The sequence below is a fragment of the Chelonia mydas genome, chromosome 11 (genome assembly GCF_015237465.2).
Source record: "Chelonia mydas isolate rCheMyd1 chromosome 11, rCheMyd1.pri.v2, whole genome shotgun sequence".
NCBI classification, from domain to species: Eukaryota; Metazoa; Chordata; order Testudines; family Cheloniidae; genus Chelonia; species Chelonia mydas.
Genome location: NC_051251.2, coordinates 18,418,996 through 18,441,652, shown reverse-complemented (window position 1 = coordinate 18,441,652; position 22,657 = coordinate 18,418,996). Strand labels below are relative to the sequence as shown.

Sequence of the window (22,657 nt, the reverse complement as noted above, 5' to 3'; positions counted from 1 at the left end):
GTATTTATATTTTAATTTTCTTATTTCATACCAAAGCTTTCTTTTTTATTAACTGAGATGTACAAAAATTAGGCGATTTATCTTCTAGTTCTTTTCCGCCAATTAATAATAGTTCACTAGACAAGACAATTTTTCTCCTAGCGTACAAATACAAATGTTTTCTCAGTGGATATATTTTAGAAGGCTGATAAATTGGGTTATCTATTGAGGTACAAATGTTAGTGGTTTATGAGGGTTCTTTGCTGTAAAATAGGAGTTTCATAACACTTAGTTATTAGGGTGGTAGACTTTTTCCTCTCTTGGTTGTAAAAATCTTGCCTTTCCAATTATTGCTAAAATGAGCTGAAGAAAGAGATAATCATTGTCATCTTGTGAAGGTGCTCTTACAGAGCCTTATCCAAAATTAAAATCAAGGGGATTTGATATATGTTGATATATATAGGCTCTTGAAAATGGTGTTTAATCTAGAAGACAATAGTGTGCAACATAATAACAGATGTTTTCTGTTAAAGTACTATCAGATAACTTTTGATTCTTCTTCGAGTGCTTGCTCATGTCCATTCCATGTCAGATGTGTGCACGCCGTGTGCACCGTTGTCGGAGAGTTTTCTCCTACCGCTATCTGTAGGGCCGGCTCTAGTGCCCTTTGGAGGCCTGCACATATGCGCCAATATAAGGCGCGCTGTCGGCTCTGTGCCCTCTCAGTCCCTTCTTAGTACCCATGACAGTTGCTGGAATGCTCTTGCTCTTCCTTCGGCAAGACTTCTCCCGGTGTTTTTCTGAACTCTCGTTGTATGTAGTTGATAGTTTTTAGTTGTTTAAGTAGTTTTTTAGAGTTAGTTGTTAGACCCCTTAAGGGACTTTGTTCCTGGGACGGGGCCTGCCCCTGCCCCTAGGTTCAAGCCTTGTGCAACTTGCACAAAGCCTATGCCTGTGAGTGATCCTTATTCCAGCTGTTTAAAGTGCTTGGGGGAAACTCATGTAAAAGACAAGTGTCGGATCTGCAGGAGTTTCAGACCCCACACGCAAAATGACAGGGACATCAAACTGAAAGCCCTGCTTATGGAAGCCAGGCTGAGATCAGCCTCCAAGCCAGGCAGATCGGACTCAGCACTGAGAATCTCCACCTCCGTGTGCAGTGCTCCTCCAGCACCGGGTCCCTTCCGGTACCGCTCAACCTCTCCAGTACAGGCAAAGCAGCACAGGAAGTGTGCCAACAGAGGGCGCTCCCGCATGCCTCAAGAAGAGCAGAGAAGCCTGGGGGGAAAGATGTGACCCATGTCACCATCCCCTCAAAGGTGTACGGCTGGGGAACTTACAGAATGCGTGGTACCCAGCCCGCTGAGGGATCCCCTGAGTATGCTGGGCATGAGCAGAGGCATGGAGCACATGAGGGCACTGTCCACACCCGAAGGCTTTCAGGCTGCCAAAGACATAATGGCCCTTTCAATCCTGCCCAGGCCAAGGGATCGCCAGCCTGTGGCAGGGGAACCACCTAAGGCCGTTGTCTCAAGAGGGAAACCCAAGTTGGGACCCCCTCGGTGGTCCCCAGCCCATCACCAGTCTATGTCTTTGGCCAGGTCTTGGGCATCGAGGTGCCCATCCCCAGCTTGCCAGCCCCAGTCTCCATGACCTAGACACTGGTCGCCTCAGCCTAGGCGCTGATCACCGAATCCCAGGTGTTGGTCACCAGATACCTGACATCGTTCTCTGGCACCGCGGCACCAGTCCCCAGAGGCCTGGTGTTGGTCTACTGAACTGCAGCGCCACTCACGTGAGTCCTGGCACCAGTTGCCAGAACCCTGGCACCAGTCATTGGAATATCTGCACCGATCTTCAAGTCCTCGCAGTCGTTCCCCAGTACTGAGGCCTTGCTCTCCGGACCCCCATCAGAGTTGACTAGAGGGTGCGACAGCACTGCCTGGGTCATCCTATGAAGAATCTTCATTGGGCTCCAAAGAGGAATCAGTGCTGCCTCTGAAGAGGCACCACCATCCGGCTTACCAGACAGATGTTGGTGCCATTCCATCCAGGGGCCCATAGACCCTGGGTCAATGGCAAGTCCATTGGCAGTACTGGAAGCCGTGGGGGTTACCAGTGGTACTGGGTCACTTTTTGCACTCCCCTTCAGTAGTGACCTCTGAAAGGAGCACTGTGGCCCCACCTCAGCCCATGCCAAAACTGGCTTTGGACTCGGACCACAGCACCGAGATCCCCATCGTACCCCCAATTGAAGGGGCCCCAGGACAGATCAAGGACCCAGCTCCTCCCCTCCGGTGGCTTCCTCCTCGTCTTTCCCTGATGAGGCACTCCTGGGGCCTGCTAACCCTGTACCCCCCCAGTGATCTCAAACACCACTAGGAGCTTCTTAAGAAAATCGCCTCCAATCTGGGCCTGGAGGTGGAGGAGCTCAAACAACCTGCAGGCCCCATTTTTGATATTTTGACAGCTGCAGCTGCAAGGTGGCTCTTCCCATGCACCAGGACGTACTCAAGGTGGTAAAGGCACTCTAGCAGACCCCCGCTTCTCTGCCCTCAACTTCCAAGAGGGCAGAGAAGAAGTATTACGTGCCTGCAAAGGGCTACGATTATATATACTCCCACCCCCCTCCTGGTTCCCTGTTGGTTGCTGCTGCCAATGAGTGGGATAGGCAGGGCCCAGGCCAGTGCTACCTCAAAAAACAAGGAGGCAAAACTATGTGACGGGTTCCCCCCAGGGTGCCACCTGGAACTGGAGTACCACTGAGCCCTCTGACACACCATCCTGGGCTCCCTCTCTCACTGTGCTCCTGTGACAAGCTGCAGACCTGCTCCCAGATCTTCACTCCCCACACAAGAAGACTTCTGGAAACATCTGAGGAACAAAGACTGAACGGGGAGGGTTTCCCGGTGGCACCCCAGGGGGAACCCATCACAAACGCTTGGACCTGTTCAGTACAAAAGTTTATTCTACTGCAAGCCTCCAGCTGCGTATCGTAAACCAACAAGTGCTTCTAGGGCGATACAACTTCGTCGTTTGGGTCTCCAAAGGGTCACTGACCCAAGAAGTGCAGCAGGAGTTCGGGGCCATTGCGGAAGAGGGAAAGACCATGGTGAGGACCTCCCTCCAGTCTGCCCAGGATGCGGCGGACTTGGCATCCAGGTCGATGGCGTCGGCAGTCGCCATGAGGAGGGGCTCATGGTTGCCATCATCAGGGCTGTCACCAGAGGTCCAGCAATTCGTGCGGGACTTTCCGTTCGAAGGGTCCTCGCCATTCTCAGACCAAACGGACATGAAGCTGCATGGAGTTAAAGACTCCAGAGCCACATTAAGATCCCTGGGCCTTTATACATCAGCAGCAGCTTGCAGGCGTTTTAGGCCTCAGCAGCCCCATTTCTCAGGTCCAGCCAGGCACAAGACCAACTAGCGCAAAGGGAGAGGTTACAGGTGCTGCCAGAGCCTACCAGCCTCTTCTTCCTCCCAGCAGAGTACTAGCAATGCGCTGAGCAGGCCTAGGCAGGCCTTTTGAAGGCACGCAGAGGGACGAACTACCAGTCTCCCTTCTGGATCTGGAAACCCCCTCCCTTTATTTTTAGATCCCCTTTCCTCCTATCTCCCCACTTGGGCAGCAATAACATCAGACCACTGGGTGCTCAGCACCATCACCCTGGGGTATATCCTCCAGTTTATTTCCATTCCTCCATCACACACGCCTTCCCTGTCCCTCTTCAGGGCCCTTCTCACGAGCAACTTCTCATCCAGGAGGTGCAGGCCCTCTTCCGCCCGGCAGTCTGGGACTGGGGGTGCATGAGGGACTGGGGGCCATGGAGAGGGGGTGTGTGCACCCTGGGCTGCAGGGGTGAGGGACAAGGCGGGGGGAGGGGCCACAGGCTAGCCTTCCCCAACGGCTCGTTCACCCGTCGCCCATGGTAAAGGCCCATTTGACAAGGGCACAGGCATCTTCTGCGGACTTCCTGGCACAGGTCCTGATTCAGGACATTTGCAGAGCTGTAATGTGGTCCTCGGTCCACATGTTTGTGGCCCATTATGCCATCACCCAGCAAGCCAGGGATGATGCCAATTTTGGCAGAGCTGTGTTACAATCCACTCACCTGTAAACTCCTAGCCCACCTCTGAGGGCACTGCGTGTGAGTCACCTGACATGGAATGGACATGAGCAAGCACTTGAAGAAGAAAAAACAGTTACTAACCCTCCATAACTTGTTCTTCGAGATGTCTTGCTCATGTCCATTCCATGACCTGCCCTCCTTCCCATGGCCAGAGTTGACAGTAAGAAGGAACTGAGAGGGCGCAGGGCCGGCAGCGCTCCTTATACTGGTGCATAAGCGCGGGCCTCCAGTGGGCAATAGAGCCGGTCCTACAGATACTTTTGGGAAAAAAGTCTCCGTCAACGGTGCATGCGGCGTGCGCACACCTGACGTGGAATCGACGTGAGCAACACATCTCGAAGAACAACAGTTACAGAAGGTTAGTAACAGTTTTATATGCTAGCATGTGCTCTTTGAGAATTGTTTTACCAAAAACCTCAACTATGATCAGGAACCACCACCACCACAGTCCAGCACCAAACTCTTCCAGGGTGAAAAATGAATGTCCCTAGTTGGACTTGAAATTGTATTTACTTACGTGACTAAGCCATCTTCCTTGGTGAAAATTAGAAGAAAAATATTTTCTATTTAATTTTTCAATCATTTTGGGAATATATATAATTAAAATTAAATTTTTATGTATGGCTGTGGTTTGGTTTGTAAATGGTTTACAATAACTTACCAATCTTTTAGTTAAATAAAATAATAACAGCTCCTGTCCACCAGTAAGTGTTGGATAAAGTTGTAGTCAAGGGAATTCTTTAAAATGTTCAAAAGGATCATAAAAATGTTTGTATTGGCAGAACATTCCTAGATTCCAGAACCAGAAGGGACCATTGTGATCATCTAGTCTGACCTAGTATAGCACAGGCTTCCCAAAATAATTCCTGCATAAAATCATATCTTTTAGAAAAACATCCAATATTGATTTAAAAATTGAAGTGTTGAAGAATCCACCATTGACCCTTGGTAAACATTCTAAATGTCAGTAAAAATTATGACAGTGCATCATTTCAACCTGCAAACATAATATTGTTTTCTCCCAAGTTTCAGAAAACTAAGCAACTGGTGCCATATATGCAGGGGTGAAATTAAGGCAGTACGGGCTGGTACGGCGTACCGGTAAAAAGTGGCCGCCAGTACAACTGGCATTGCTGCTCCTTTTGCGCTCCACATCGGCGACCCTGCCAGGACCCTAGCGGCAGGGCCACCGACGGGGGACGGGGGGACGCAAAAGGGGCAGCGATGTTAAAGCACTGCAGCGGCAAAGGACCTTGCCCCTTTTGCCCCCACACCTGGCTGCCGCCAGGGGTGGGGCAAAAGGAGCAGCTGCCCCAGGGCTGGCAATTTAAAAGGGTAGCAGCAGTGGCCGGAGCCCTGGGCCCTTTAAATCACCACTGGAGCTCTGGGCGGCACAGGCCAGGCAGCGCAAATGGGCTGGCTGGGGGATGCTGTCTCCCCCCCAGCCCTGCCCCTTCTGCCCGAGGCCCAGCCCCTTCCGGGGGGGGTGGTGGGGGGAAAAGCTGGCCACCCTTGTACCGGTAAGGGATAAACGTTACTTTCACCCCTGCATATATGTGATGTCAGATCACTTTCTGAACAAAACAAATTAAGAAAACTCCCACTGGTATCCAAAGATGTTGGGAGTCCAAAAAACAATATACTGGTAAACTTATTTTCAGTTTTCATTTGGGGCATTGCTGTCACTGTTACATTCCAACTCTCTGCTGGTTTTGGGAGGGAGACATCTTTAGTTTAATGGACCTTTTCATAAAAACCTATCAATCTTCAAACCAGCCTTGTGTTTCAGAAGCAACTGAAATGTGGAACACCTGGGTTCTGTTGCAAGTCTCATAAGGAGGGACAGTTTTCTACTCTGTTAATTAAATAAACCACTTGTTTAAATGAACTGGGGAAACAAATTCCTTCATATGACCCACATGGCTCTGCAGCAGCATTTGAACCAAAAACCTTTACGTCTCCACCACAGACCTCTATTGCTGGAGCTGTAGAAATGAGTGTAATCCACTGTGTGGAGCTGTCACTAAAAGCAACACATACTTGGCCCATGGGTCATTTATATTCAAGATCTGGGTTCCAGTGCCAATTCTGCCAGAAATGACCTTGTGCATGTGAAGCTCTCAGTTGCTTTATTTGTAAAATGCAGATAATAATATTTGCCTCACTCCTAGAGTGAATGGTATGAGGCCATACTCAGTTTGAAATACACAGAATATAAACAACAATCAGTAAAAGAGGTAAGATTAGAGCTCATAGCCTGCTAGTCTGCTGGTTCCCAGATTAGTGGGTCTTCTCCTAAGCCAAAAGTCTCTCTCTCGTGTACTGTGACATACTTTAGAGGTCTGCCTTCATTTTTCCCCAACAGAGCTCTTTTTCTGATCAGTCAGTCATGAACAAGGCTTTGGCCTTCATGGACTTTATATGGCGGCTCACTTGTTGACAATCATCTGAGAAAGAATTTGCTCAGAGCACAGAGGAGGCACTGAGCACACTTCACCACAGCATGTCCTGTCACCTGATTTAAACTGGAAGAGAGTCATTTTCTCCACTCAAGTAAAAATTCTGCAGTCGTCCCCTGTGCTATGCAGCACAGTTGAGTTAATAGCTCTCTATGTTGTTTAATTTAGTGAAGTTGGTGCTTCAGATCTATTCAAAGATGATATATTATATATAGGTGAAATTGATGCTTAGAGGTAAAATTGCAATCCTCTTTAGTTGCAGTATAATGCAGTACTATGAATCAGATTTCCTGAATTGGTAGTCTTACTATGGTTTTACATCCACCGTGCAAATACCTTTTGAATTTCTTCTAATATTAGGAAACAAGATTGTTTGGGTAGCCATTGAAAAAAATTGGTACTCTTTCTATATTGTATTACATTACAACTGTAAACAAAATTAAAAGACTTGGATTCCTTCGGGATTTAGTGGGTTTAACTAAATTGTCTGTATTGCATCTCCAGGATGGAAAATCACTGAACTGTAATTTTATTCCATTGGATATAAAATTGGATAATTGGGAGGATTTACCAGAGAGTTTTCAGCAAAAACAAAATCGTTCATTGGTAAGAACAATCTTTAAAATGTTACTATGAAAATAACATAATGTTTAATTTGGACCTCTTTAATTTTTATAAATGGAGACTATTTTGTTACCCTGCTTCAAGTTTCAGTTGTTGATTACATTTCCTCAATGCAGCCAGATTTTATAAATGTTGATATGAATAATAAATGTGCATTCTGTTACTTTGGCAAATTATCACACCTCCTGTTACCATTTCTGTAGATAGAATCATCATCACATCAATTAGTTTCTCATTTACAGGATTAGTAAGTGATGTTCATAAGTTATCAAAATTACATATCATAAAGGTTATGTTTTAAGAGTGGCATATTGTGAGTCGAGAAAATATGCTTGACTGCGTCACACTTGTGATGTGTGTAGGCCGCAGAGTTCTCAGTGTGCTCTATGGTCACCCTCCTCTCTTAGCAAGAGTGTTCAAATCAATGTAGAGCATGACATGCTGAGACTTGTAGTCTCCATGAATTCTATCTCTATAATGAAGATTATATCCAAAACATGACATTAGAACTTTTAGGTTCAAAGTCAAGTCCTCAGAATTTAGAAAATGCCATTATTAAGGTTGCTCTGCAACATTGGAACCTTAATTTTTTTAAGCTAGGTTTTTTAATGCAATTTCCTATCTTCTTAAAAAGGCAAATTAAAAATAACAAATTTTATCATGTTTAATCCTATTGATTCCCTCCTGGTTTATCACAATGCTGGAACCTTTAAATCTACAGCACAGACCGCAACCAATTGAGCTAACGGTGTAACTTGTAGCAGTAGAAGGCTCTATTATCCATGTGGATCAGCTATTGGGAAGGAAGAGAGAGACATTTTGTCAGTGCTTTTCAGATCTATTCACTAGACAGTAGAGGAGTGTTGAAACTCAAGAATCCTGGATTCAGTTTCAGGTTCTGGAGGGGAATGTGTTTCTAGTGCTAGACCCTTCTTCTCCTGTCCTCTTCTGCTCCTTCATCATCTGAGTGTGAACTGAGGGAGATACATTCTGTAAAATGTTAACAAACTAAATAAAAAAAATACATTGATTCACATCTCTACTGTAATGTCCAATTTCATTGCCTTTTTCCATGCTGCTCCAGCTCAGAGGGAGAGAAATCCTGATGTACTCATTTTCATTTATTCACAAAAATAAGGATGAGGGAAGGAAATTAGGAGGAAAGGGAAATCATTATGATAGCGTACTTTTTCAGTTCTGAAGGCCTGTTTCTGCATAAGGCTTAAGTCACACCTGGAATAATCTAGTCCCCAAAGTGGATGTTTTTTCACATAGCATAACCAGCTCATGGTATAGTACAGAATGCTCTTTCAACTTGTTTATAGTTATGCCATTCACCTCTAGTACTCAAACTGGGCAATCTGCATCGCAAATCTAGCACTGTTGGGGTTTTTTTAAGTGAGACATGAGTTGTATCTGTGAACCTGATTACAGACTTTATTCAGCTCGCTTTACTGAGCCACAATTCCTATTGAGAGCAATGGAAGTTTTGCTTGAATAAGAAAGGCTGAACGGAGTCGTCCATGTTCAAACATTTGTCTATATTTTTATGCTACCCTAGGAAGAGTTTGCCAGTATAGCTATACCAGGAAACCCTTGTAGTGGAGATGCAGTTATATTGGCAAAAGCAGTTAAAACCTGTTCCCTAAACAAAATAACCTATATCAGCAAAAGAATTTTGTGCCAGCACATCTGTGTCTATATGTGGGCTTTGCCAGCATAGCTACATTAAGTGTGTGATTTTTTTTTTTTTTTGTTTGCTCTCTTTCCCCCAACCTCCCTCCTAACTGACATAGCTATATAGGCAAATATTTTAAGTTTAGATCAGGCCCAAATCTTAAAGTTTCAGCAGAACCTTTGAAGGTCACATCAGAAATGATTACATCCCAGAAAAGAACATCTTACAGCAAGCAAACTTTTTTCCAGTTGACAAAATAATTTTAAATATAATAATCTAAAACATTTCAGTTTAATTAAAGATTTTTGTTTAATACTTGTGCTGTTGACCACTTGACCTTCTCTCTGCCAGATTCTGAGGTTTGTGAGAGAATGGAGTAGTCTAACAGCCATGAAGCAAAAAATTATCAGAAAAAGCGGCCACACTTTTTGTAGCCCTATTCTTGCTGCAGAAGAGATTTCTAAACAGCAGGCCAGGCTGAGCAGCACCAAAAGGTATGTGTTTTTACTTTTCATTCCTTCCTCTTTTGTATGCAGGAAGTCCAAGGCTTTTTTATGTAACGTTCAGTGGAATCATGTTGAGATAATAAACTGAACATTTAGTGATAACTTGTCTTATAGGAATAAATTAGGCATTTTGTGTGCATTTGTGCAAATCTGTTAGAACAGAACATACTGCCTGATTCTCTATCACTATGAGTCCAGTTCAGCACATATTCTGTCTCTGAAGGTTTCTGCAGCTTTAAACATCCAGAAACTGCTAGAGATTCCTGAGAAAAATATTTCATTCATATTATTAAAATACCATCTATTGGCTTCCACATCTCATTTGTATTATTATTTATTTATTTATTTATTTATTTAAGCACCAGCTGTGTGCTTAGAGCTTTAAAAGGCACATCGGAAGGCATAGCTATTCTACTGAAGAGATTACAGTCTGTTTAGATGATACAAAATATGCTGGGAGACAAGTTTCTATCCTCAAGTATTTATTTATTTACTTACTTATGTTAGTGTTTTGGCAATGTGTGGATAATAGTATTTTTTATTTTTATTTTTTTTAGTTGATTGGTTGGTTTTTATTTTGTTGTTGACATAAGCCAGGGTTTTGTAGAAGGAGATGGTTTTATACCTTTCTTGCTTTCAGTCTTGTTCTGTGTAGACATAGCATTTCTTCTTGAAGGGCCATATGAAAAGGTAACTAACAGTAACCAAATCAGCTGAAAACTCTTCATATGTTACCTAACTTTTCTTTTTCTATTTGGCAGTAGGTCAAATTAAAGAATCCACTGTAAAACTGTAGTCTTGGCTCTTTAAAATTTTTCATGTCCTGCTGGAAGGGAATGTCTCTCTGCCCAAAGGAACTATTCCCCTCCTCCATTTTTTTCATCTCCTTCTGTCCTCATTTAACATTTCAACAAAATAATATTTGTGCCTTCATCTCTCATCTTCCCTCTTGTAAATCCCTCCTTTATTGTCTCTCGGTCCCAGTAGTCCCGATTTCAGTGAGTCCAAAATACATCATCTTGTTTCTCCAGGCTAGAAGCAGGAATAAATTATTACTTATATTTATTTCACAATGCAGAATCTCCTTCTACACTTTCTCAGCCTCACCTCTTCCTTAGTTGATTTCCTATCCTCCTCGAATGCCAGGTTTTTTCAGTATTTATTATTGCTTTCTTTTCTTATGTGTCAGGTGCCCAGTCAGTGGTAAAATCGAAATTTACCTCTCCTCTGCCTCCTTTCTTGGGCTTCATACACATTTTAACCAGAGGTATCATTTGCAGCTCACGTAAACGTGCCAGCACTATCTTTTTCATCTCACTAAAAATAGCAGTGAGGATGCAGTGGCACAGATTGTACAAGTCCACCTGACCTGTCATGGTATGTACTCACATTGCTAGCCCATGGTGAAGCGCGTGTTGCCACATCCACATTTCTATTTTTAGCAAGCTATCTAGATTAAAGCTAGAGCCAGTATGTCCACATGAACTGCAAATTACACCTCTGATTGCAGTGTGGACGTAGCCTCAGTCTTTGATAACATTACTGTCCTCCCTGACATGGGGCTCATAACCTAAGTGTTGTAATTAAACTTTTCTCGTACATACATCCGGGCTCTCTCAGCAACATTGTTCTACAACATATATCTAAAACTTGTTATCTCCTCTTGATCTACTGCTAAATCCTCCCCCCTCCACCAGCGGGATTGGCTGTATTGTGATGGTCAGTAGGAATTCCTGTAAGTATATAGAGCAGTTTGTAATTTCAGGCTTGCAAAACAAGTATAAATCAGCAAATAGTAGTAATAAGTAGAGTGTTGTATTTTTTAACCTGGCACAGGATTGTTTCATTATATAACATGTAAAAGAGGAATCTAAAAGGAATTCTTCACCATTTTAGAATAACCAGGATGACATTTATTGATGTATAGAGATGGTGAGTGGGGATTAATGTGATTGGGTATTAGCATAAACAGGGCCAGATTAAAGCACAGGCAAACTAGGCACATGCCTAAAGCCCAGCCCAGCCTGAGCAGCACTGCAACCCCATGCACCAGGTTGCAATGCCACTCATTCAAATTTGGCCCGGCTGACCTCTGCTCCTCCCCGCTTCTGAGAGAGGGGCAGCCAAGCCAAACCTGAGTGGGCAGTGGGGTGGCTAGTGCTGCTCCTGCATCAGGATTCCCCCAACCTCCATGCACCTGCCTGACCTCACCCTGCTTTCAGCAGCCCATGTCCTCTCCACTTTGCCTGCAAGACTCATTCAGCAACAGTCTCGAGACCTGCTAAAAGTACAGGGAGCCAGCCAGGAGAGGGGTGGCAGGGAGCTCTGCAGGGGCAGACATGAGATGGCTAATAGGGCAGTGTCCATGCAGCAGAAGCCAGTCACTGACTGACCTGAATAGAAGATGGTTAATTAAGCAACATCCATGCTGCAAGAGCTGGACTTGCTTGGGTGAACAGATTACTAGTGCAGCTGTGGTGGCCAGGACAGGGTTAATTTAAGTGCATCCCTACCACAGAAGCATCTCCTGGCTGGCCATTAGAGGGGCCCAGAAGTGTATGCTTGCCTAATGCCCTGCCCTGACCATTAGTTAGTTAGGTTGATCAATAATTATATCTTAAGAGTGACCAAAGCATGGGGGGCTATTGAATTTTAACAGAGCTTAATTTAGAAGAATAGGGATGATCTTAGAATAAAAATACAAAGGAAATTGAGCAAATTCGAAGATAAACTAATTTTGCCAGAACTCTTTCATGGCTTCAGCACTTCTCATATTCTCTACCAAATAGTACCTTTTCCAGAACAAATAAAAACAAAAAACCCTGGAATATCAGTTATGTTTCACTCAAGTGAAACAAGCTTTCCATTGTTTTTGTATCACTTTTTATAATTACTTGTCATGAAAAATAACTCATTATCTGTTGGCAGCACAACAGAGAGGTGGCTGTTTTTTTTTTAAAAAGAAATCTTACCTAATGTGGAAAAACTGAACGAGTAAAATACATTTTCCAAATGCTACTCATGCCAGGTTTACGAAGTAAAAAATATTTGTATGGGATTTTCTACATCAGTATTGCTGCGGGTGACATGAATGTTCTTTAGAGAAGTATTCAGTTGTCTGCAGTACAGTTCAGGAGAAAAAAGAATATTGAAACATCTTGTAATAATTCCAGGTATGTGACAAAAGAGGATGTTGCTGTAGCCTCACTCAGCAAAGCTAACAGCAGTGGGGGCAGCGTATGCTTGGTCACAAAGGAAGCTGCCTTTTACTTGAAAAACGAAGGTACTTCTGCTGGAAAAACAGATGGCCATTCCACAAAGTAAGTTTGTTAATGTCAATAAAAAAGACAAAATAGCCAGAATGCAGTAATTAAACTAGTTTTTCCCAAAAATATTTTTACTTTATGTAATGAAATTATAGGGTACAAGGGCTTATGTTAATATGATGCATTGCTTAAGATCAAAGGCATTTACCTTGTGCTGATGAACTAAATCTTATTTCCTTTAATGATTTATGTTATGTATGCTAGCGAGCACATTTGTCAGTGGACAACTGTGTTTCCTAGTAGGAAAGAAGAAAAAAATTGTTTGATCACGGAAATGGAGAGCTTACACACAAACAAGCCTGTGAGGTTCACAGCAAACAGAGACACAAAGAGTATGTCTGCACTTTGAGCTGGTGGTGTGATTCCCATCTCAAGGAGACATACTAGTATTAGTTCTGATTGAGCTAGCATGCTAAAAATAGTGGTAGCTGAGGCAGCAAGAGTAGCAGGAAGGGCTTGCAGCCCTGATGATGTGCCTAGCACCTCAGGTGGGTATGTACTCAGGGCAGCTAGCCCTTCTGGCTGCCCGTGCTGTCTCAGCTACCACTATTTTTAGCATGCTAGCTCAGTCAGATCTAGGACAGGTATGTATGTCTCCTTGAGCTTGGAGTCGGATCCCAGCTGGAAGTATAGACACACACAAACTCCTAATTTATTTAAAATGTAATAGATGTGGGGGAGAGAGTGTCTAAAACTAACTGGAAAGGACCTCTATGCCTGCTTTTTCTCTGTCAGCCACTTCTCTACTTCAGGAGAAAATAGAGGATATAGAACCTTGATTAAGTCAAGATATTTACAAGATAGCCATGAAAGATATCTAAACAAACAGGAAGTTCTCACAATTTTTCCTCAAAAGAATTTAATCCCCTTTTACAACTTACTTTCTATTATAGACTTGAAGGGTAAAATTTTATAGCCTCCTTTTTTCTGTATATACATGTTAAGAATGCACCTTTTTTATGCGTGTGTAAACTCGCATTTCCACTGGAAGACTGGGAAACTCCAGCTAATAATTAAATATATATGAGTATAGTAATTTAATGTGCAAATGGGTGTTTACCAAGTTTGCATATGCAAAAAAAAGTGAGGCCTTTTAGAAATCTGGTCATAAAAAATATAATTCAAGTGGGATATTTGCATTGTACAGTGACCAACCAAAGCAGCATGAGTTTTCATTGGAGTTGTACTTTTCATGATAAAAGAAACTTAATAGTTGATATTGAGTATATAAGTATTGTATACTGACCCTGATGAAGTCCAGTCTTATTAAATAATTGCTTCTTGTCCTTATCACAGGTTACTTTTAAAAGACGGAAAAGTTTCCCCTGTTCTTAATGCAGATTCAGTTCAGGCTGAAGTTGTTGAAGATCCTGCCATATACAAAGGATATTTACAGGCTGTAGATAATAAAGGAAATCCACTTTGTCTTAGCTGCCAACAACCAACAGTTCATCTCGACCAAGATTGCAAATCTATTGCTTGGGAAACACGATTTTGTTCTCTTAAATGCCAGGAAGACTTCTTAATTCGCTCTAGTCAGAGTTACCTGAGGAGTAAAGTATTTGAAGTCGAACATGGTGTTTGTCAGCTTTGCAATCTCAATGCCCAGGAACTCTACCTTAGCATCAAAAATGCACCTAAGAATCAACGTAAGAATCTTCTGGAGAGTTCTTGGATGTCTCAGCTTCCATTAGGACAGGTAATGGCAATGGTATTTAAGCAGTAACGTAAATCAATGTATTTCTGTGGCAGGTGGTGGTTATGCTCCTTAAGTCATTTTAAAAGGTAAGTGGCTGAAAGCAAGTGTTTATCAATCAACGGAGTAGAAAAATGTACAACAAATGAACTACTTGGGGTGGACACTTCTACCCCATCATCCTTCACAGCAACAAAAAAGAGGTAATAGTTTAAAAAAAAAAAAAAAGGTCCTAAAAACAAAAAATCCTATCCCAAGCAGAATTTTAATCCCAAAAAGGGAGAAGTACCAGATGATTCCATGAAGTCCACTAGGGACTTGACTATTGCTATAGATTTTACATGAAAGGTGCTGTAGTACAGTAATGAGTGATATTCTAAAAGCCCTAAGATAGGTAGATAATTTTAAATTCCATTTAATAACTAATGCAGTACGATGTAAGAGTTTACTGGTTATTACTTCTAGCATACCATCTTAATTTAACCATCTTAATTTAAATGAAACAAGCACAGAAACAATTTCCTTACTTTGTCACATCTTTTTTTTAAACTTTCCCTTCCGTTTATTTTTTTAGTTGTTTATTTAATACAGAACTGTACTGTATTTGACACGTTCCCATGCCTCTCTTGGGAGGCCCATCCCACAGTTGGAGAACCACTGGTGTAGATTATCATGATGGTAGTGGGTTAATGCTTAGAGACTGCTGCTGTTAGCTGTGAGTGTTGCTTTAACTTATATTTTCCTTTTAAATCTTTGCCTTGAGAGGAAGCACATGTGAGCATTCTTAACTCTAAGCTAAGTTGTTTTGTGTGGGAATTTCCTCTTTTTTTCAAAATATAACTTGCATACATGCACAGGATGAGAACTCAGGGCTAAAGACTAAAGAGCTGGAGAGAGGAATTAGCTGGGTAGTATAGCAGTAGAGTCAGTCAAATAGTCACATCTCATGTATTTAAAACAGAACATGCCTGATGAGTAAGCTCTAACCTACACTCCAGCTTCCTCAGGTTGTGACTCAAAGCTCTGTACGTGACGCTCCAAAAGCCCTGTAGCCTGAGAAGCTTTGAGCACCAACTGACAAAACTTTGGGCATCAGATTTTCCTACAAAGAATATAAGGTTTTAAATACAGCAGAAATATTATTGTTTTACCTCTTTAAAATAATTTCATAACTTTTATTAATTTGTAGACTAAAATGGAAATTGTAGCATTAAAAACAAATGTCTTACCATGAACTGCTGAAATGATGATTATTCTTCCATCTAGATTTAGAAGTTTAACACATATATTTATTTTCAGTAAAATAAACTGTGTTCATTTTGATTGGCTGCCGCTTAACAAATAACTCTTATACGAAAAATATATTTACAAACTGAAAATAAATCAACATTCTTTAGATGCAAGTACAGTATCTGTCCGATTAGACCTGCTTAACAGTAAAGAAAAACTAGGTGTTTTTTAAAAAGCAGAGCATTGCATTACATGCGTCATCTAATTATATAATAAAGATAGCTTCATTCACCACTGAAATGCAGCTATTTTTAGCTTACAACATGGCAACACCAGCAACGCACAGTTAGTTTATGACAGGAAGTGAAGAATGCCACATCCAATTAAAGCAACAAAAGATTAGGTATAGTTGAACCCTACTGGACATTGGCCAAGACACTAGTTCAGATGCCTCCTATTATTTCAAAATGTTCATTAAAGTCTTAATGACAATGGGATGTCATTTCTGCATCTCCTCAAAATACACTTATAATAACACCCTTCCTCCATTTTCATGATGGGTCATTGCTTCTGCATTGATTCGGAGGGAACAGTGCCATTTGGCACCTACTGAATAAACACCACTTCAGAGATCAAAATTTATATGTGGTGAACCCTACCAGTGCCCATTCAAACTTATGAAAAACTTAGAAACAAATAATAACATTGGCATTAGCCATCAGCATTTTAAGATATAAAGAGTAAAATAAGTGAGTTCAAACCACAAAGACCAAGGAGTCTCTTTTCTTTACATCCTTTATACAACACTACTATGTTGTTTACTGTTCACCTCCACGTTATGTTTAAATTACAATAGTCCTTAGTCTTTTTGAAAGCTTTCTTGGGGTTATAATGTTTCACTGTGCTCTTCACTAGAAGACCGATCAACAAAACTGAAACTTTACATCTAAATATAGTAGAAACATTAAACAGTCACAGTCAGTATCTGCTTATTTGTGAATTGCCAAGTTTATGATGGTATTTTGACTTTTTTATTTTGTAAGTGACAAGATTGAAGGTGCATCACTTTTTCTTACCTGACATTTGTTTTTAGTACTGACACCTGCCATTAATAAAATAATAGACATTGAGGACATATTGCTTGTGTCATTCAGAAACAAAAATCTTAATTTCTGTTCTGCATCTTTTCTCAGTTTTCTTTTTTATAATTCTGTAAATGAACACAGATGCATTAGGATATTCCTCTTGGGTCCTGCATTTTAGCACTTGCTCTAATGTATCAAACTACTGTGCATTTGGTGAAAATAAGCTTTCTAAAAATATAACTCCTGGTTGCCTGTATAAACATGATTGAAGAATGTATGACACAATTTCGTCTGTTCATAGTTGGCTGTTTAAAATTTCTGATGCTATGTCCTTTGTTTACTGCAGTTAAATGAAATTATAACAAACCCAGCAGAAGGCCAGTTCTGGCAGGTGGATCATATCAAACCAGTTTATAGTGGAGGAGGACAGTGCTCTCTGGAAAATCTTCAGACTCTATGTACAGTTTGTCATAAGGAGGTCAGTATAAATCAGAACTCATAATCCCCTGTATGTTTAAGTAAATAGATAATTTATGGAAGTGTCAATGAAAAATTCTACAGCCATAATTTTCAAAAATAACTGGACGACTTCTTGGTCACCAAACTTGATACACTTCAAAGGGGCCTGATTTTCTGAGGATTGGGTGCTCATCATTTGCTGAAAACCAGTCCTTTTTTTATAAATGTCTCAGTTGTGCTCCCAAAATTGCTAATTGCTGTTCAAAATATCGGCTCAAGTGTATAAGCACTACATATATGCTATAATATATTCCCACCTGATCCCCTGATATGACCTGCAATGGGTTCAGATCCGGTTTGTTGAAACTTCTTGATATAAAACTACTGAAAGCATTACTTTATATAAGTTCTCCATAATGGATACAGTAGAAGCTGCTTCTTTCTTTACCTCTTGAGGAGGACTTAATAGGATACTTCAGGCGTAAGTGATAATTTAGGCTATCTCTACACTACAAGCGAGGAGTGTGATTTCCCCTGCTCTCATATATGTGCTTGCGCTAGCTCTCATTGAGCTGGTGCAAGTATAAATAGGAGTGTAACCACAGTAGCACAGGGAGTTGCAATGGCTTAGCCATGCCAAGTACAGACACACCAGTTTCAAATGAGTTTGTACTTGGCATGGCTAAGCTATGCCTCCACTGCCAGGGCCCATGCTACCATGGCTATGCTACTATTTATAGTCATGCTAGCTCCCAACAGAGGAGGAGTTCTGGGCCAAACAGCACAAATAGATTAGAAAGTAATATTTGTAATTTTAGGCACTAGGATTTTACAGCATCCTGATTATTTTACACTTATGACCGTTAAAATAAAAGATTTTTTTATCTCTATCGTGCAGCTAGTTACAGTCATACTTTCTGCAGTCTTGCAGAGTTTAAACATGGGACGTATATAAGGCAGAGCTGATTTAAATATCAATTAATGCAGTTAATTTCAGTTATGTACACTTATAATTTATTTTTTCCTATCTTTTTTGACTAATTTAAAATAAAAAGCTATCAGTGGGCCTTCCATCTAAGGACATTATCCTACAGTTGTAGCTGGGTGGGTGCATCCTTGTGCCTGTGTAAAGCCCCACTGAAGTCAGATGATGTTATGTAAGATGTACAGAGATGTTCCTGGCCCTCTCATCACCTCCCCTTAAAGCATCAACCCACATTTCCTGTTTCTGTGTAACCTGTAACTCAGCTGACCATGCAACCAGTGAACATAGTACATTGGAAAATATGACAGGATCAGGTCACTAAATAGACTGAATGAAACAAGTTTCATTGTTCTTTACAAATATAAGTAAAATGAACTGTCAAAGGCAATAATAATCAACAGTAGTAATCATAATTAGTAACCCTTACTTAGTTTGATTTATAGTGGTAGCCTTAGACACACTCTCTGTTGGGAGTAGTAAATTTAAGTTTTCAGGAACACAATAAAACCCCCAATTTTTATCCAAAGGTTAGGAGTTTTCTTTTTTGTTTTCTTTGCAAATAATAGTATTAAGATTGTAAAAGTTGGACAAAAAATACTATGTGCTAAAGACCTATGTGCTATGAATAGTCAAAATAATAAGTAATTTGATTATCCTGTTTTTTAGAAAGTAAAATATGTGTGTACAATGACTAGCACAGTGGGGTCATGGTCCATTACTAGGGTTCCTGGTACTACAAACAATAATCTGCAAAAATAAAAATATTACACCTGAAATACTATATCCTCAGTGCTAGACACTGATTTCCCCCAATAAAGAGGTATGGGTGGATTTCAGTATAGTTATCATGTTAATTTAAGTTGTCTTTTTCACTCCTTTAGTAGCTTCTTGAAGTGCAGCTTCCTAGAGGTTGCTGGTATATACTCAAGGTGTCACACCAGCAGGTACTCTGCAAGTGATCTTGTAACCACATTTGAACAGGTTGGAGTATGCAGACTTCCTTTAGGGGTAACAGACTTTCCCCAGTATTAAGTGTAAGATAAATAGTAAAAAGAAAGCATTACAAAAATTCCCAGTTTGGGTTTGGGAACAGACTGTGCCACTGTAGGCAGCATACATGCTCCAAGGTTGTGCAATGCTGGGTTGTACAGCAGCAGCATATACATGGTACATTCAGTGCATGTGAAAGTTGTTGCTAGGTTTTTACCAGTGGAGACTGAAGCTGAAATTCTTTCTGCTGCACTGCTTCTCTCTTCATTTGTCACTAATGGGTAATACCTCACATCTATTGAATTCAGAGATGGTCCAGTGGTGTTGTTGCTGGAAGCTCCAAGATTAAGCCCTGCCCTTCATCTCAGGTCACCAAAATTTCTTCCTCCAGCAGCGGAACAAGCTGGTAGTTCAGTTTCTCCTGACCATTTTGTTTTATAACTTGAATTTTTATTCATTTGCATGGAACAGTAACTTCATTTCAGCTCATTCTCCTGAGCTTGTGGAATCCACTGAGTCTCTAACCGTCGGGTTTGTCTGGTACGGTACCTCTAGTGAGCTCCTTTGCCCTCCCCACCACCACTATGACAGCAAAGAAGCCCTACAAACATCAAGCCAAGTCTGAGGAGTTTATAGGCAGTTTTTCAGGAGCCTCAGAGGGTGAGTTGTTCCCTGCTGCTGCAAGCCACTGACCTTTCCTTTGCCAGGGTTACATGTTTGAGAAAACAAGCTCTGCTCTACTGCCATAAGCCATCAGCCCTTGCTCTGGCAGGACAAGGGGCTTTGAGTCAGACTGGCATGCTTGGGCCACACTCCCTACCCAAAGCTGTAACTCCACCATGGAAGGCGTGACCAGGAACATGAAGATTTCCAAGGAGATCAGGACCCCTCACAGCCTGCTTGGGGCCAAGTCTTGCAAACTCCAGAGGCTCCAGGTCCCAAAAGGACAAAAGCACATATTCATTCATGAGGAATTAATCTGTATTATTAGTGAACAAGTGACACAAAAATACAGATTTAAATTATTTCTCCTTTGACTTCCTACCAATGAGTGTGTGTTTGCTTGGGCTCTCCACTTATACAGGGGATCTAACCGTGCTCTGTATCATGATTACTGTATGAGACACATGTGTTCAGCATGTCTGGGATGAAGATGCCTGTGATTTCTGTGAAGCCCTTTCTCGGGCAGCAGTGTAATGGGAATTGTGCCTGTCTGACTTTCAGTCACAGACTCTCGGTCTTCCAAGAATCTGAAAGGCGAGAAGTGGTTTCTTTCTGTCCCTCTTCCTCTCCATGAGCTGGCTCCACATTACAGCATTAGGAGAGTTTGTTAGGCAGCCTGTATCCACACCAGAGGCACAGAAAGTCTGAGTGTCCCAGACAACTTCATCAACCACTCTCTACCTTAAGTTCCTAAAACTTAACTTACCCCTTAAGTTAACCCCGAGTGAAAAAAACGGTCACCTTTTCAGACGGGGACTTGCTTCCAAAAGATCTCATAGGCCATAAGAGTGAGGATACCATACAGATTTCAAAATCTCCAACATATAAAGTGCACAAACCAGTTGTTCCCTGTTCATCTCATCCTATACAAAAATGCCAAGGCCTTAGAACCTCAAAGATGCTGCAAGCAAGATGTGAAAATCCTGCACCAGTTAGCATGCTAGGCATCTGGGAAACCATGGAGTGAGGGAATCAAGGCTTCCTCTACGAGGTCCTTTGTGGTATCATAGGACAAAAGTGTGTGAACCCCATCCTAAGAAGATTGCAACAGAATTTCCAGTCTTCTACAGAGGCATCCTTTGGTAGGAAAGTGATGGTGGGTTGGTTCCAAAATAATTCCTTAAATTACAAAGCTCTTGTAATGGGGAGTATGTCTATTTCTGCCTGTTGTTCTCCAGTAATAATAATAATTCTGCTTATCCTTCCTCTCTGTAAGTCTGTGATTCACTGCTCACTAATTCCCAGTTATTTTGAACGAGGAGAGAAGCTCTGTAACAGAATGAGAAATTTCTTACCTGATCATTTTCTTTCTGATACAACTTCTCTCCTCATTCAGCCCACCCTGACTGGTAAATTACTGCAATACAATTTGTAACAAATTGAAAATTTTCTCTGAAAGGAGACTTAAGCATATAATTACCTTAAAGTTAGTTGATATCACTGCAAGTTGTTGCCCTAGTGCTAATAATCGGTTGCTGAAGTGTGGCTACAATTTTGGAAGAACTCTGCTGGTGGCTTGAACTGAAGAGTTGAGCTTAGTCCTCGAGCCTCCAGCAACAACACTGGACTACCTGCAAAGTCCACCAATGGAAGGCATTATCCATTTGTTATGAACGAGGAGAGAAGCTGCTAGCAGAAAATTACCAGATAGGATATTTCTCATTGTTTGTGTACAGAATGAATAACACCATTGGAAGCTGTTGTTAACGTGTCTCAGTTCTACCTAACTTGGAGGGAGGAGAGTATAAGTGGGGATGAAAGGATCATGTAATAATGTAATGTTAGTAACCTTCAAAGCAACCTGTTTGATTTTTGGCACCACTGCTGAAAAAGACAATAAGGATGTTTGTTACTGCCAATTGCACTGGTGTTTTTAATGTAGACACTTGTATACTAAGAATTGGACTAGGACTATCAAACTTATTTTGCACAGGTAAGTAAATAACCATCAAATGGTAGTAATTTTAGAAAAAGCTTTAAAAGATGCTGCCTTTTAAGGTAAATGAGTCTCTTCCACTAATGCAGGTGAACTATGAATAAAAAGTAAGATACAGGCATAGATCATCTTTAAAAACATAAGATGTATGTAAAGTGATTCTCTAATCCCCCTTGGAGCCATATATTACGGTGTTCTAATCCTGGCTCTCCCACTGACTTGCCGTGTGACTTGGTGCTAGCCATTTGTCCTATGTCTGTTTATCCATGTTGGGAAAGAAATAATACATGTTATCAGTCCTCACAAAACTCCCTATAAGAACATTTATTTGCACAGCATCGATGTACAGCGCTACCTGACTGCTAAATATTAAGTACTAGTTGACGGCAATGCACCCTGGTGGACAGGGTTATGAACATCAGGGCCTGCAACATACTTCAATAGTCACCTTCAACAGTTAGCTGTCTAAAATCCCTTAAATAGAACTTGTGAATTTAAATTATCATCATTTCTCCAAATTGGTTGCCTCATTCTACCACATGAGCACCTTGCAGAAGAAATTAATGTAACACTTTTATAAATAGACTGACATTTTGGTGACTTATAGTAGAAATAGCAAAGCCCAAATATGTTTTTTTTGTAATCAATCAATTAACAAGTATATCAGACTTCAAGATTCTAGTTTTAAAAAAACACATGAAGAGTTTTATTCCAATAAGTAAGACTGATGTTCTTCCTGTAATATCTAATAGAAAAATCAGTGTTCAAATTTGATCTTTCTCCTGTACTCAGTACTTCATAAAGAAATGAGTGTGCCAAATTGGAAGACTTTAGTTCAACAAGAACTTGGA

At 41.3% G+C, this 22,657-nt stretch overlaps 1 protein-coding gene across 6 annotated transcripts in view; it reads left to right on the top strand.

Moving 5' to 3' along the window:
- The window catches only part of ZRANB3 (zinc finger RANBP2-type containing 3), a 184,756-nt gene that overhangs the window by 100,190 nt on the left and 61,909 nt on the right, over positions 1-22,657 (top strand). For all 6 annotated transcript variants that reach the window (XM_043525050.1, XM_043525049.1, XM_043525048.1 and 3 more), the window contains 5 exons: positions 7,073-7,174; positions 9,222-9,364; positions 12,550-12,696; positions 13,999-14,401; positions 17,060-17,191. In XM_043525050.1, coding sequence (XP_043380985.1) covers positions 7,073-7,174; positions 9,222-9,364; positions 12,550-12,696; positions 13,999-14,401; positions 17,060-17,191 — 927 coding nt within the window. The remainder of the gene's footprint in view (positions 1-7,072; positions 7,175-9,221; positions 9,365-12,549; positions 12,697-13,998; positions 14,402-17,059; positions 17,192-22,657) is intronic.